General features: G+C 39.6%; 1 protein-coding gene across 1 annotated transcript in view; it reads right to left on the bottom strand.

Moving 5' to 3' along the window:
* The window catches only part of DYNC1H1 (dynein cytoplasmic 1 heavy chain 1), a 43,749-nt gene that overhangs the window by 7,596 nt on the left and 21,910 nt on the right, over positions 1–14,243 (bottom strand). Inside the window, exons 35-64 of the mRNA XM_056491944.1 lie at positions 13,887–14,114; positions 13,416–13,646; positions 13,164–13,304; positions 12,696–12,929; positions 11,928–12,134; positions 11,709–11,830; positions 11,201–11,366; positions 10,801–10,964; positions 10,411–10,540; positions 9,535–9,668; positions 9,163–9,277; positions 8,890–9,051; positions 8,598–8,812; positions 8,308–8,512; positions 7,998–8,171; positions 7,778–7,897; positions 7,530–7,650; positions 6,762–6,957; positions 6,069–6,186; positions 4,940–5,155; positions 4,176–4,388; positions 3,857–3,984; positions 3,277–3,430; positions 2,422–2,568; positions 2,188–2,338; positions 1,754–2,007; positions 1,468–1,602; positions 1,278–1,372; positions 1,011–1,185; positions 150–225 (exon numbers count right to left, since the gene is read on the bottom strand). Coding sequence (XP_056347919.1) covers positions 150–225; positions 1,011–1,185; positions 1,278–1,372; positions 1,468–1,602; positions 1,754–2,007; positions 2,188–2,338; positions 2,422–2,568; positions 3,277–3,430; positions 3,857–3,984; positions 4,176–4,388; positions 4,940–5,155; positions 6,069–6,186; positions 6,762–6,957; positions 7,530–7,650; positions 7,778–7,897; positions 7,998–8,171; positions 8,308–8,512; positions 8,598–8,812; positions 8,890–9,051; positions 9,163–9,277; positions 9,535–9,668; positions 10,411–10,540; positions 10,801–10,964; positions 11,201–11,366; positions 11,709–11,830; positions 11,928–12,134; positions 12,696–12,929; positions 13,164–13,304; positions 13,416–13,646; positions 13,887–14,114 — 4,927 coding nt within the window. The remainder of the gene's footprint in view (positions 1–149; positions 226–1,010; positions 1,186–1,277; positions 1,373–1,467; positions 1,603–1,753; positions 2,008–2,187; positions 2,339–2,421; positions 2,569–3,276; positions 3,431–3,856; positions 3,985–4,175; positions 4,389–4,939; positions 5,156–6,068; positions 6,187–6,761; positions 6,958–7,529; positions 7,651–7,777; positions 7,898–7,997; positions 8,172–8,307; positions 8,513–8,597; positions 8,813–8,889; positions 9,052–9,162; positions 9,278–9,534; positions 9,669–10,410; positions 10,541–10,800; positions 10,965–11,200; positions 11,367–11,708; positions 11,831–11,927; positions 12,135–12,695; positions 12,930–13,163; positions 13,305–13,415; positions 13,647–13,886; positions 14,115–14,243) is intronic.

The raw sequence follows: 14,243 nt of genomic DNA, 5'->3' as shown, positions 1-14,243 counted from the left end.
TGAGGCTCCTTATACAGTCCCAACTTTATGATTTTCTCAACCACTGAGGTCCAAAATTAAATTCTACATTAGAATTGCTTTTAAAATCATAGTAACTACTTAGATCAGTACAGCAGGACTGATATAGACAACAGTACACCTTCACTTACTTGCAGGTTTTTCTTCAGTCCAAAGGTACGGTACAGTCTGTTCTGGGGAACTGCTATCCAGCCAGATACAGAATTGCTGCATAGAAAAAAAACAAAGGCAAAAAATCTGAAGATGAGTTTCAAGATATCAGAAACATACAGCAAGGACATGTAAAATTCAAATTACACTTTGTCTATACACTATCTTTAGATGTGCCAAATCATTTCACTGATATGCCTCATTTCACCCTTGATTATACAGATCCCTATTGAGTCCCAGGACCAAGTTGTAGGTTATTTTACTGCAGGCTGAACAGTTTGAGAAAAATTAGATGTAGTAAAGAGAATTCAACTTCTTATATAAAAATTAGGCAGGGTAAACCAAATAGGTACTACTTAAGACTATGGATACAATTTATGACATACAATTTCACAGTCAAGACAAGTATGTATTACTCTTTGAACACTTCAGTCATGAGAAGGAAGGTGCAATATTCAGCAGCTGACTACTATCCTAATTGATTCCACACAGGCATGTCCAAGAGCCCACCGTAATGAAGTTATGTCTACTGCATAATTATCACACAATAGTGATGCAGCAAAAGATATGCAGTGTCACCCTTCCTGCTACCATGGGAAACAAAGCTGGTCAATCACAAAGCTAGATGAATGGTGAAACTGTTTCTGAATGATGAACAGTTTCACAGCTGAGTTACAAAAGAAGTAAGAACATTCATTTCTACAACTACAACTAGTTAATCTTTAGGAATTCCCTTTCCACAGCAGGAGAGCTTACTTGTAAAATGGGAAGCTTTTCAAGCAGATACCTGAGAAGCTTAACAAGATAGCTCAGTGGAAAGACAGACCCTAGCCAAGACTTACCTCATCAGCTTGAACTTTTGAAACAAGGTCCTTAAATGCAGGAAGGCAGCTCAACCTCATCATTGCCTCTGTTTGCTCTACAGTCAAACCATTGATTTTGGGGAGAGACGAAGTGTTTAGTACAATCTCCTTCCCTCTCAAGAAGTGCTGGAATTCTGCGTCATATGTAGGTTCCCTAATGTTAAGGAAAAAGGAGACTTTAGCTAGATGCCTTCAAGACAGCCCTTCCTTTTTCCACTGAAGTGAAGTAAGAAAACAAACACTTACCCAATAGTGCCTTTCAGTTTGATCCGGGCCAACAACATGGCGAATGTTATATGATCCTGGTGCAGCATGCCACGTGCCACTCGATTGAAGGCCACCTAGGAACAAAATAGAGCAGTAGTGTAAGAAGCTTTGAACTCTGACCCTTCAAAAAATTATTAAAGAATTACATTTATTAATTAAAAAATGGAACCTGAAAGAGATCCTTTGTGATGATTGAGAGACGATGAGTATGGTCCGTAATTCCCTTCAGATTTGGGTTCTCATACAAGACATTGTGATAGATGTCCAAGAAAAACTGGAGGGAGTATTGGTACAGGAAATGTATCTGAAAGAGAAGAGAGTTTATTTTTTCCTCTCCACAATCCTACTGTTTGATAACCAACAGAGCATGCATACCAAACTACAATATTGGGCAGTGCCTATTTAGCTTTAAACAGTAAGCTCTCAAACCTCCTGATAGGAAGAACTCAACTTACCTGTTTCAGTGACTCCATAGTAAAGTAGATACTGCTGCAAGCTGTAGAAAGAGGCAAGTACTGCTGAGAAACAGTCTCCACTTCTTGCATGACAATATCAGTCTCTTCTACTTTCCTGGTGACCTCTGCTGCTTCCTTCTTCAGGTTCTCAAGTGTAGTAATGATGGTGTCATCATCCAGGATACGGCCCTTCACTTCATTAAGTGCTTGTAGAAGGGATTTTTCCAACTGACGTAAGCGCAGCTGAAATTCACCTTAATTAGAAGAAAAAAAAAAGTCACATTGTACAGGTATGTTAAAGAATTACATGAGTTCTGTGTACTTTGCCATTGGGCATCCTGAAAAAAAAGTATGAAGACATTTTACTGTGTACTTCTAGAGTAAACACACAGTATTCTTTTAGAATAGGAGGAAGTTAATTTTGGTAAGCATACCCTGAAGCTTGAGGAGATCAGAGCGTTTTTCATCAACATCTGGTCTTTCAGCTTTCAGAACTTCATTCAGACACTGGCTCTGCAAGCTGCTGCGAGTTACGGTGAAGTTCACAAATGTAACACGAGAGCAGAGGTCTGGTGGGAATTCAACCTGTCACAGGAAACATGAAAAAACCTCCTCAGCTCTCTTCACATGCCATTTCTACAAACAGGACAGCTTTTGATTTTACTTACTGTTGGATCTCTGGTGGAAAGGAAGATAACGAAGGATGGTGACAAATCAATATCCTGGTCTCCCAGAGTAATCAGAACTCTGCCTCCAGTTCTTCGGACTTCACGATTCAGAACAGGATTCAGAACTGGATCGTAGCTCTCCACATCCTAGAAGGACAGATGTGTTAGAGACTGTTGTTTGCAAACATCTCAAGCTAAAACTCCCAATCCAATAGGGGCTTAAAATTCTGGTAAACAAACAATTGACAGTTGGTTTGGAATAGGGATCACATTCAGAAGTTTTCGTGCTTTAGATATAGTTGAGCTATACAGGTACAGAAGACAAATATTATTAGTGGCTGGAATTTTGTTAGCTTTACTGCAAGTAAGCCCTATTCTAAACAACACAAGCAACAGTTACTTATCTTTTCCATTTCCATACTAAGAAGTGAAAAACATACCCATTTCAAGTGAAAGTCAATTATTCCTATAGTTGCCTATTTCTTCATATTACTGAAATTTCTCCCTGATACTCAGAGTAGATTTAATTTTAGATAATGGCAACTAATATGGTTAGTTATCTATGACTAGAGAAAGCACATGAAAACAAAGGAACAGATAGACAGGTTGAAAGTCATTTTATTGTATGGAATGATCATTCCAAAATAGAACCAATTTGATCTCGAAATGGTGGAAAAGGAAACACCTTCTTTTGATTTTGTAGCTAATTCTTCTCAGGACTACAACCACATGTATCACTAGTTTGCTTGTTAAATTGTAAATAAAGTTGCTTGCATGTTACTAAGAGAATATTTGCAAACTTTTCTAATACACAGGACAGAATTCAAATATCTTCTACATGATCATGCCACTAACCTGAACTAGAAGTGGGTTACCAAATCTCAAGGCACTTTCCAAGTTCTTCCTGAAAGCATCATCCAAGAAGCTTGTACGAGTTATCTTTCGGTCTTTATATTCATTCATGATAAACTCTGTAGCTTGCCCAGAGGGATCGATGATCAATGGATACCTTAAGTTAATAATAAAACACTTTCATTTTTTAGGTTTTGACTGCAGGTAGTGTCTAAGCAGTTTTATGAATTTACATTGCATTATTAGTCTCAACTCTAAAACCCAGCTTACTCCTTCACTAAGTTGAGGCAAGTTCAATGACTCACGTCAGTTTTGAAAGACAAGTTTGCACTCGGGCAACAAAATAGCTCAAATAACGAAACAGTTCCAGCCAATTTATTTTAACAGCTAAGCATAACAAAAAAGGCAAGCAAAGGTAAAAGAACTTTAATGTTTACACATGATTGAGAAGCTTTTATGAACATTAGAGGTTCACACCCCAGTAACAGTGCTTTGAAGGAGCTACTGTGATTCAACAGGTGCAAACACTGCCTGCTGTGAGAATGTTGCCTAAGAGCTTCATTCACATCTTAGAATGAAGTACCTGTTAAAGCGCTTGAGCATGATGGCATTCTCTGTGCACAGGTCATCTGCAGGCAGAGAACTTGCTTGCCAGCGCAGCCGCTCATCGGCGTTGGAAAGGTACTCGGTCCTTGCGATGTCTGTGCGGAACTGCAGGAAGCAAACACAGTTAATGTTTAACCTGACATTCTCCAAAGAGCTGGTGAAGACATTTTAAGTAAATGCAGCTCTACAAAGCTGCAACAGCTTTCCAACAGTTCCATTCTTTACCTAGCAATCCTTTCAGCTTAACTCCTGCAGTAAATCAATTTATGGTTAACTTATCATGACTATATCTTTACCTGGATATTTGCTTGCTGCAAATGGTGAGACCATGTAGTGAACAGATTCTGACGCATCTGCTGATCAAAGTAGCCAGCATAGGCAATAAAAGCTCCTGAAAGTAAACAATCTCCTGCAATTGTGGACATCTGGTTTTTGAAAGTTTCACTCGTCTTCTCCCATCTTTCACGTTCAGCAGAAAGACTCTTCAGAAGAGCTGTGCTACGGTTTACCTAGAAATAAGTGGTGAAGTAGATTCTTTAGATGATGAAATGTTCTTATACTACACATCCCTCAGAACATTTAAATTCTGACTCAAGGCCCAAGTTAAATTTAAAAGCTTAGAATGAGATTAAATTTGGGGTTTTTCAGTGCTAATTTTTAAAGTTGATTCTAACTGGTACCTTGAGGAACTTAAAGTGCTAAGTACTAGTATGGTAGCAACATACTAATGATGAGATCAAGTAAACAGAGAAATCCACAGTCCCCTCCTTGAAGTCCAGTCAAGATGTTACAATCCCACTACATCTATGCCTGTTTTCAAAGGCTTTCTACATATTTTAAACCTTATAAGAACTGTCTTGTAAATCAAGTAGCAACATGAGCTGGTATTTCTCTAACTCCAGACAGGATTCTTGAGAAGCCTCATGACACCCAGAGATGAAACAATTCAAATGTACTGCACAGGAGAAGCAACCAAGTCCACTCTCAAATTCAAAGAATGATTCAATTTTGGACTGTCAAAGATCAAAGAATGAAAAACTATTAGTATATGAAGTCTTACTTTTGCTTCTACAGCAGCCAAGTCTGCCTTAATAGCTTGAGCTTCCGAAATCAGTACTGCATATTCTTCTTTATAACGGGCAATACTGGCCTCAAGATCACGAATCATCTGCTCCACTTCATTTGCTTTCTGTTGGTTGTCTTTGGCATCATCCTCCAGCTTCTGCAGCTCATTTCGTAGAGGTTCCACTCTTTTCAACATATCAGCATAGTTCAGCTGCAAATAGTAAATAGAACCTTTACACTTTCTAAAATGATGTTACCAGGAATCATAACTATCAACTGCATCTTTTCAAATTTATGTACTTCTGACCTGTGTAGAATTAGTAACTACTTAAGAGAAACTTAGTATTGTTTATCAGTCCTTGGGACTCTAACTGAAACTAAGCACAGAAACATAAGTAATTCCTTTTTGCAAGATCCTTGTACTGCTCTGAAGATGTACACCAAGCTGTTCAAAAGGTTCAGACCCCATTAAGAAGTGCACAGCATTGTTTTACATAAATAAACTGTCCATGCCAGTACTGTGCTAATCTGCCCTTAGCAGTGAAATGAGTAAAGCTAAGCCACAGAACAATTATGACAGGGCCCGTTGGCAAGATTCAAGTTAAACAGAGTCTCTCCAGATCATGCCATTCCAAGCAGGAACAATTTTAATGAACCAAGAATTTTGCTGTATTGGAACACCAACAGGCAAATAAAATCATTCTTAGGTATCTCACTCTGAGGGCAAGACTCCCAAAGCCTATTTAGGAAACTTAAAAGTCTGCCTTGAGTGTGTCCTATCTGAGGAAAGACAAATACAGTCTCATAAAGAGGACTACATTGCATTTTCCATGGAGAATGGTCTTGTCCTGTAGAATAACATCACCTACAGAAAGTATCCACCAGTGTTCACTGTAAACCTGAAGTTTTTCAGTGCAGAGGCTGTATCACAACTGCCCAATGATTCTCTGGCATAGCACTATTATCCCATAAGCATTAATCTAAACCATCCATCTCTTTTATTTGAAGCAAAATAGCTTGGAATACTTAGCTGAATAAAGACAAATTCAGGACCTTTAGACATTACTATGTGCCTTCTGGCTCACTCTTTTCACCTTGCTTTTGCTTCCTCAAGGTGACTTTACCTGTGCAATTGCCCATTTCACCATAGGTCCACAGGCCAGTGATGCTCTGTTTACAATTTCATAGTTGTAACTTGGATTTGACAGGTAGTTTTTCTTCATCTTCTCCCGGATGGCATCACTGCAAAATTTTTACAGAGCATAAGTACACTGTATGTCAGCACACAGGTGCTCAGTATCCCTTTATCTAGCCTGCCTTCCACAGCTGACAAGAAACATTTCCTGTCAGTTTTGCTGAGTAGTAGCTGGGATGTTCAACATGTTGTTTCAGAAATCACAGCTTCCAGGTGATTAAAAAATGTAATCAATATTTTAAGATTAAACATTCACAAACTGCTCAACTCTGCTCTAAAAACACTGGAGTTGGGAGGGAATTCAAATGTCTCTAGTCTGACCATCTGCTCACCTTTACAGCCAGCTAGGAAGCTGATCTCCTAAGCTGAATAAAGCCCTCAGCAGCCTGGTCTGTTATTGCTGCAAAACCACTTTCAACTGACAATATGGCTTTGATCAACAACAAACTGCTTTGTAACTATGCCATTAAGTCACACAACATACACCTGCTTTGCCCCAGTTTTCATGATACACCTTGCCTTCAGCAGTCTATTTCCTATACCACCTGTATGTTTACCAGTTAAGACCCTCTGTCCTTTGTAAGTGGTTAGCTCACATAAATATCTCACACTTGCATTTTACCTGATTTCTTCAGCAGAGAAATTAACAATGGTTGGAATGAAGTTCTCTCTCATGATGATGGAACGTATTTGTTTCCAGTCTGTGGTGCTTTCACCTAACAGCAGGCAGATGGACTCCAGTGCCAACTTCACTGCTGCAGGAGGATTAGCCATGGAGCGGACCTCTACCAGGTGCTGCTTCTTTATTGACTTCACAGCTAACAAGTGCAAGAAAGGTGAAGAGTGTTGATTGGGAAGAAAACAAACAGTTAGCAAAGCTCAGCAAAGTATCCTGAATTTGTACAAATGCTTCAAGCTTCTAAAAAGGAATATGAGGATATTAGAGACGCAGACACTACTGAATAACTACTATATTATAAGACACACTTCTGTGAATGTCAACTTGACAAATGGGCACAGGCAACTTACCCTGCTGCCTAAAAATGATTCATTCAAACCATTGATTACCCAGTTTAATGACTGGACAGCTTGACTCTTCAGCAGCAAGTCATCATTGCTCTTTCTACAGCTCGTCTACCAGAAATTAAGTCACAAGCCACAGAAGGAATATCAAGAATCAGACTGGTACTACTACACACCAAGAGAAAAAAAAAGTCACAAAATCACAGCTCAAAGACTGTGAATTTAAAAGAAGGGATTTTTTTCAACTCTCTTCAGCCCCATGCTAAGAGCCTACACTTTCATCAGACAGGACCAACAAGAAAACACACTCCCATAGATCAGTTTTAGATCCAAGACCACAGTGTGATCTCTTGAGGTGCTAACATACCATTCTGAGCTTCAATGACAGCAGGCTCCACCTTGTCAAGATCTTCTTTCACACTCATCTGCTTGTCTGCAATGACCTCCTGCTGCTTGTGCAGCTGTTCCTGAATCTCCTGGCTCATAACCTATAAGAAAATTTCACAGACAAAATACTACTTTTTAGAAGCTGAAATTCTTCCAGTACTTGCTCTGTAGGTTTTGCTTTGTAAATAAAATAGTTGCTATGCACAGAGATTTAACAGAAAGTTTTACCTTTTTCTTCTCAGCTTCCTGTTGATCTTTCACCATCTTTTTCAACTTGTCATTTGCTGCTGCATTTTTCACTTCCAGCTCCTGACTCTTTATTCTTAGGTCACGCCGCAATTCCTCCACCTAAGGTTGATTATAAGATGGAAGAGAGAATTCATATTGAGCACTGAGATCTATTTACTCACCCCAGCTTTACAGAGGGCAACGTTTTAAAGACACATACCTGATCAACTGTTTCCTTGATTTTTCTAAGACCAACATTCAAATGCATTTGCTGTTCCTCCAGTTCACTTCGCTTCTCATTGAACAAGTTGGCATAATGGTTGATGAAGTCCAAATAGTGGCGTGGTGTGATTGCCATGGTTCTGCCTCCTCGTTTTGCCAGCCGAGCATTAGCCTTTAGGGAACAAAATATTGTAGAGTATGCACTGTTTTAAAATTTATTTGGATGCCAAGGATCATAGTGTTTAGGAAACTTGTGAATGATGCCATGGCCTAGAGGCAAGTGTAAGCTAAGCAGTGTAATAACATACCTGGTGAAGAGTCTGATGAACAAATACACAGCTATTAACAATAGCCTCCCTGTGCGATGGTGGCTGTGGCAGCTTATCATACACAACTGGCATGTAATCAGGTACAATGTAATTTGGTTTCTCGAGATCCATCTTGCTTGTGAACTCTTTGCCAACTTGGTACAGTGCCTCAGTTGACCAGTCTCCAAACCAGTTTAATACACATCTGAAATACAGAGCATTTGTGAAGACTTCCCCAAAGTACTGTTTTAATGGGACCTGTAAAATATGTTGGAATATGCAGCAATTACCTGTTGAACAGTGCAGGAGAGGTAGCAGCCCTGTCCTTCAGGCCCTCAGAAGATGGATTCATAGTGAACACTACATGGAGATTGCGAATAACTTGGCTGGTGAACCATTTGTAGAGTTCCTCATGTGAATCTAACATTAAACCTTCTTTCTGTGCTCCTTCTTTACACTGAGTCATGAGGGTAGCATATTCATCTCCTTCAAAGAGACCAGGAACCTAATTCAAAAGATAGTTTTGTTGTAGTTTATGATTGTAAAAAGGTGCAAAAAAATAATTACTTAAAATCTCCTTACCTCTCCATTGGCTAGGAGAGTGTTCATTCTCTCCAGGAATCCAGAATCCAAGACGTTTGACTCATCCATAATAAAAGCTATTTTTTCATTTTTACAGCCAGAGCGTCTCAATACTGTCCTAAGGTCTTCATCAAAATCTTCACCTGTGTACTTTCTGTGAACCTGGTAAGAGTTGACATTGGTCATTAACATTTTGGTTTAGCCTTAATGGGATTTTAGGGGTCAATATATAAGTGGGAGTTTTGACTTACAAGTTAAACTTAGCACACCAACCTTGATTTGGTAGACACTCAAACCGTTCATCCAGGCAACAAATCTTGACAGGGTTGTTTTCCCTGCCCCACTGACTCCAATTAGCAGCAAGTGGCCCTGTGGCTGACGGAAGATTCTGAAAAACAACACATCCAAGTCTGATTGGTAAGTGTTAGCAACTTACTGAACCTTTTCCTAGAACACCTAAGCTTCAAGTTAATACCAAAACTGACACACCTTTCCAGATAGCAGGATTCTATCTGGAGGCTGGCAGTATACTTTCTATGGACAACAATGAGACCATGCTCCATTCTTACTGTGTACTGAGGCTATTTTGCTTTAGAGTAACTCTAAATACTGCTAATATGAGCAGCAATGGAAGTCTGAACTTACCGGTCAATTCTTAACACATGATCCAAGACTTCATTGAAAAGGACAAGTGGTACATCAAGTTCTTCTTCATAAAAGACTTTAAGCCTAGCTTTCACATAGTCTCTCAATTCTTCTTGATCCACTGGAATATAATCCTAAAAGAACCAGTCAATACAGTACGGAAGATTAAGGGAATTTGCTTAGGAGTAAATTTATGAGTACAACGAACCAGAACTACAAGAGCACCTAAAGTAGCAATCATGTACAAAAGCTTAAGAACATTGTACTCATTTAACTTGCACAGGAACACGTCCATTGCCCAGAGTGCTACAGGTAGCAACATGGGTTTTAAACACTGTATCTACTGAACCTACCACAGGCTGAACCTGTGCTGCCAGTTACCACAGAGACTGGGAAGTAGCACTACAGACTTACTCCCTTCCCCAATTTATTTTAAACACCCTTTCCTAGTTCACTTACTATTGCTCAGAGATGGGCAGCAAGCTAGGTGAACTTCTGCCTGAACTCACCAGGTTGCCCAGATTATAAGAAACAGGTCACTAGAAAATGTGTATCAGTATTGCTCAAGGGTCACTGCCATATCCAAGAGATTCCATAAGGAATAACTGTCACCTGATAGTGTCACACTGTTCTTGAGAAATATTTTATACTGTCTTTACATTCCATGGTAGCTCTTACAAAAGTATCCCTGGCATAACAGCTATTAACTTTGTGGCAGAGTTCTTTACAGATAATAATAGTAAAAATTTCTTGGAGATAATTTACCAGCATGATGGGCACCAATTATCACTTTAATACAGTCATAAGGGCAGCATCACTCAGTTGCATCTAACCTATTTAATTTTGGGGTTTATTTTTTTTTACATTTTAACTTGCCTTTGACAGCCAGTTGCTGTACAAGATAGGTCTGCTCATAGCCTTTTCTTTGTCAATGTTGGGGAAGTGTTTCAGAGCAACCATGTCAATGTTCTCATCAGTCCAGCGTCTCTCCTCATCTTCCACAAGTCTGGATAAAGAAGTAAGTCAGTGAGTACAGGATATAATCACACCACATGGCAGCACCATGACAATTATATTGTGCTTTCTACAGATACAACTCCCAAGCGTAAAGCTGGAGTGAAAGGAAATAGATTCTCACTGGTATTCCAGCTATTTAACATAAAGCACATTTTAGTCTGATGTTCCAATGAAAGTTGGCAAGGAGTAGGCAACTCCTACTCCGAAAACTTTTTATGGTTTTGCTTCTCCAGCTTACAAATGTTTTACCTGTCCTGGAAGAGACGTAAGGCTTCATGGGCCCAAATCCTGATAAGGCCTTCAACTGGTAAGGTTTCTAGAGGTCTTAATGCTTCAAATATACCTCTCACCCACCGAGTCATTTCGCGAGGTGAGTAGATGTAGTGTGGCTGCGTGTCTTGAGTGAATCTCTCCTAAAAATTTAAACTTAATTAGTTACTTTATCTCAAAAGTACTTATTTTTCACAGGCCTTGGCATTTTAAGATACTACCCTGACAGTGTAATTTAGACATTTTTGCCAGAACTCAAGTAATTAGCTGAGTTCTTGTACACATACTATCCATGTGAAAGGATAACAACATACGTTAAATCAACCAGCATAGAAGAAAGTCTGCTAACTGGAGTTTAGGGCTGCAGTTAACAAGTTACCTGAGACATTGTGTAGAATTCTACCATAGCAGCAGTGAGAGGCTCTGCATAAGTGCGAAGTGATGGGATCAGCCTCAGCATTGCACGATTGAATGTTCCATATATCTGAGTAAGTGAAGCTGGTCCAGGATAGTCCACATAAACCACAGGAACATGTCGTAAAAACCTGAAAGATTAGCATGTTACACAGTACAGAAAGTCAAATTACTATCTGCATTCTCTTCATTATCTTTTGCCAGAATTAAGTAACTGCTTGATTCAAAATCATCATCAGCAATTGTAGTTGGTTTGATTGCTCCCATTCTCAAGTGTTTTAGACAGGTTATTCAACAGCCTGAGTCCACTGCCAGGCCATCACGGTAAGAACCAAGCAGCAGATAGTGCAAAGCAAAGAACACAATTTCAGCACAGCCATTGTTAAATGAGAGCATTAACAACAGATTACATAATCAGTGCTTCAGTTTTGACTTCTATTCCATTGTTACCTAGAATTTACTAGACATATTACCTATGTGACAGAGGTTTTCTTCCAGGATCAGTAGGTGGGTTACATGCACCAACAAATTGAATTCTCTCCAGTTTCACCCACGTCTGGTCAGATGTACGGTAGAATCCTCCATGTTCCACCATCTGGAATGAAAACACAAAAATAAAATCCAGTCAGTGGAATATTTTATTTTCCTATAAGAAGCTGTTCTGATACAGTTGATTATGAAGAAAAACAAACCTGTCTAATGAAGGAGATGACTCTCTGTGTGCCGTACTTATCCATATCTGGCAAGTTGATTTCATCACAGAACAGCACCAGCCACTTTCCTAACTGCACAGGAGCCAGCACCACTCCATTAGGGGTACGCCTGTATTCACAGTAGTGATCAAAAGTTTTCAACAGAAGTTCTGGTGTTGTAGCACTTGAAAAGTTAAGTCCAACCACCTTTAAAAGAGAACAGTGAAAAAAAAATTTAAACACACTAAGGAGTGAAAAGGAGTGTATCAGGAGTCCTGAAAACAGGTATGTTCACAATGGAAATACATACACCATCCACATTACAGGTATATTACCACATATACACAGCCATATACAGCCTAGATACTCCTCGCTTCCCACTGCAGGTTCTTGCCCAACCCTGTATTTTGAACATCACAGCCTCATGTAACTGTAACTCCACCTAAATACACAGTAGGGTGAGAGCTACTTTTAAACATGTGCACAGGTTTTTAAATACTGAATGCAGGAATATTCCTCTGTTACTGAAGAGGCAAAGGAAGAATGCAGCTTTAGGCTAAGGAACTTGACAAATGAATTTGTATTCTCCTCAACATGATTTTTATTTTTTGTTATATATACACAACTGACTGAGGTGAAGCTATCACTGAGTTCTGGGTAGGAAATAAATTCCATGCTATCTTTAATCTTAAGAAGATTAAAGACTTGCTACTACTCTGTAATTCACACACCCATGTACCCACACACACACACAACTCTCTTGTGTACCTCCATGTCAGGCAGAGCTCTGAGAGCACTGAAGAGGGTCATGGTCTTTCCAGAACCTGGTGGGCCACAGAGCACCAGAGGTTTGTGTTCTGCCAGCCAAGTGTACAGCAATGCTTCATGGCGAACTGTATCTAGGGTTGGCACTACAACATCAGGAGCTGCAACTTTGTGTGTTTCAACTTCAATTTGAGGAACTTTGGATTGCCATGGCACCCATTCACCTGTAATGGACACCTAGAAGCACAAAAACATGATTAGACAATCTAGAACAGCTCAACCTTAGCTAAATTTATTTTTTTAAGTGACATCAAATTTGATGTGTTTATTTAAACAAGCAGCTTGACTGCTGAAGTGTAAAACTGTGAAATTTAAGATAGTCTAGCAGTTTATTGTCCAGGTTTGCCTCCAAAATATAAAGCAAGATTTTAAGAAAATGAAAGCAACACCTCTAGCACAAGAAAGGTTTACCTCATAATCAATTATAGGTATGTTTGGTGCAGTTGGCAGTGGCACAGTGGTGATCCTCCTAATGTATTCTCCCAGCTCCGCTCTCATTTTCAAACGACTGTCCCCAGAAAGAGACCACAGTATCGCATAGACCAAGTACCTCTGTAAGAAACAATGACAGCAGCCATTGGTTTTAGAGTAATGGAACAAAGCTCAATGAGTAACTCAAATCTAAGCAAACACAGGAGTCCCTCAGCAGTAGGTTGCACTAACCTGGATGTAACGCTCCAGCTGGTCGATCTGCATGGGGAAGTCAGGATGGTTGGCGTTGTACTGGGCCACGTTGCGGCAAGCTTGGTGCAACATGGAGAACAGAGAGCCAAGGCAGCGCAGGCGGGTGAGGTCCATGATGTGCTCCAGCTTGAAAGCATGTTCAAGGGCCTTGGTTACCAGGCCATTGGAGGTGAAATATGGCTGCATTATTGTTGCAGCATCTCTCTGAATCTGTTGGGGGAGACAAACACTGCTCTAAGCATTTGTTTCTCATTTGGCTACCAGGCACAAAGAAAAGAGTTTGTTTAAGGTTTGAAATCCTTCATATTTAAAACAAGAAAAAACAAAAAGAAAAACCATGTAAAGAGGAAATCAGCTTTTCTATGATACTCTGTCATAAATTCTACAAATGGTGCACCTGTGATACAAGCATTTTTACTACTTTATCCCATAAAGTAATCTAAGTTTTACCTGCAACATTGGGGATGCTGCCTCTTCTCCTTCATCTTCTTTGCCCTTTCGCCTGCGCTGAGCTTCCTCCTCACCTTCATCCAGAGGAATGCTTCTTAGTCTGGCCAGGAAGTTATTGAATATCATGTCTGTACTGAGAACATCCTCACTGAACCAGACCATACCACACCTTGACACAGTGGCCAAAGTGGCATATTTCAGATCCTGTACTTCAAACATGATACGCACCTGAAAAACAGAAATTTAGAACAGAACTTAGGAGTAAAAATCAATCAAGATCAAAACAATATAAAAACCCTTTCCTTGAAAAAACAGAGACCTTTTAAAATATGCAGATTTGCATTTAGGCTCTGAATA

Source organism: Oenanthe melanoleuca, chromosome 5 (genome assembly GCF_029582105.1).
Source record: "Oenanthe melanoleuca isolate GR-GAL-2019-014 chromosome 5, OMel1.0, whole genome shotgun sequence".
In the NCBI taxonomy this organism is placed as follows: Eukaryota; Metazoa; Chordata; class Aves; order Passeriformes; family Muscicapidae; genus Oenanthe; species Oenanthe melanoleuca.
Note: the sequence above shows the minus strand (reverse complement) of the source record. Positions and strands in the feature narration are given on the sequence as shown.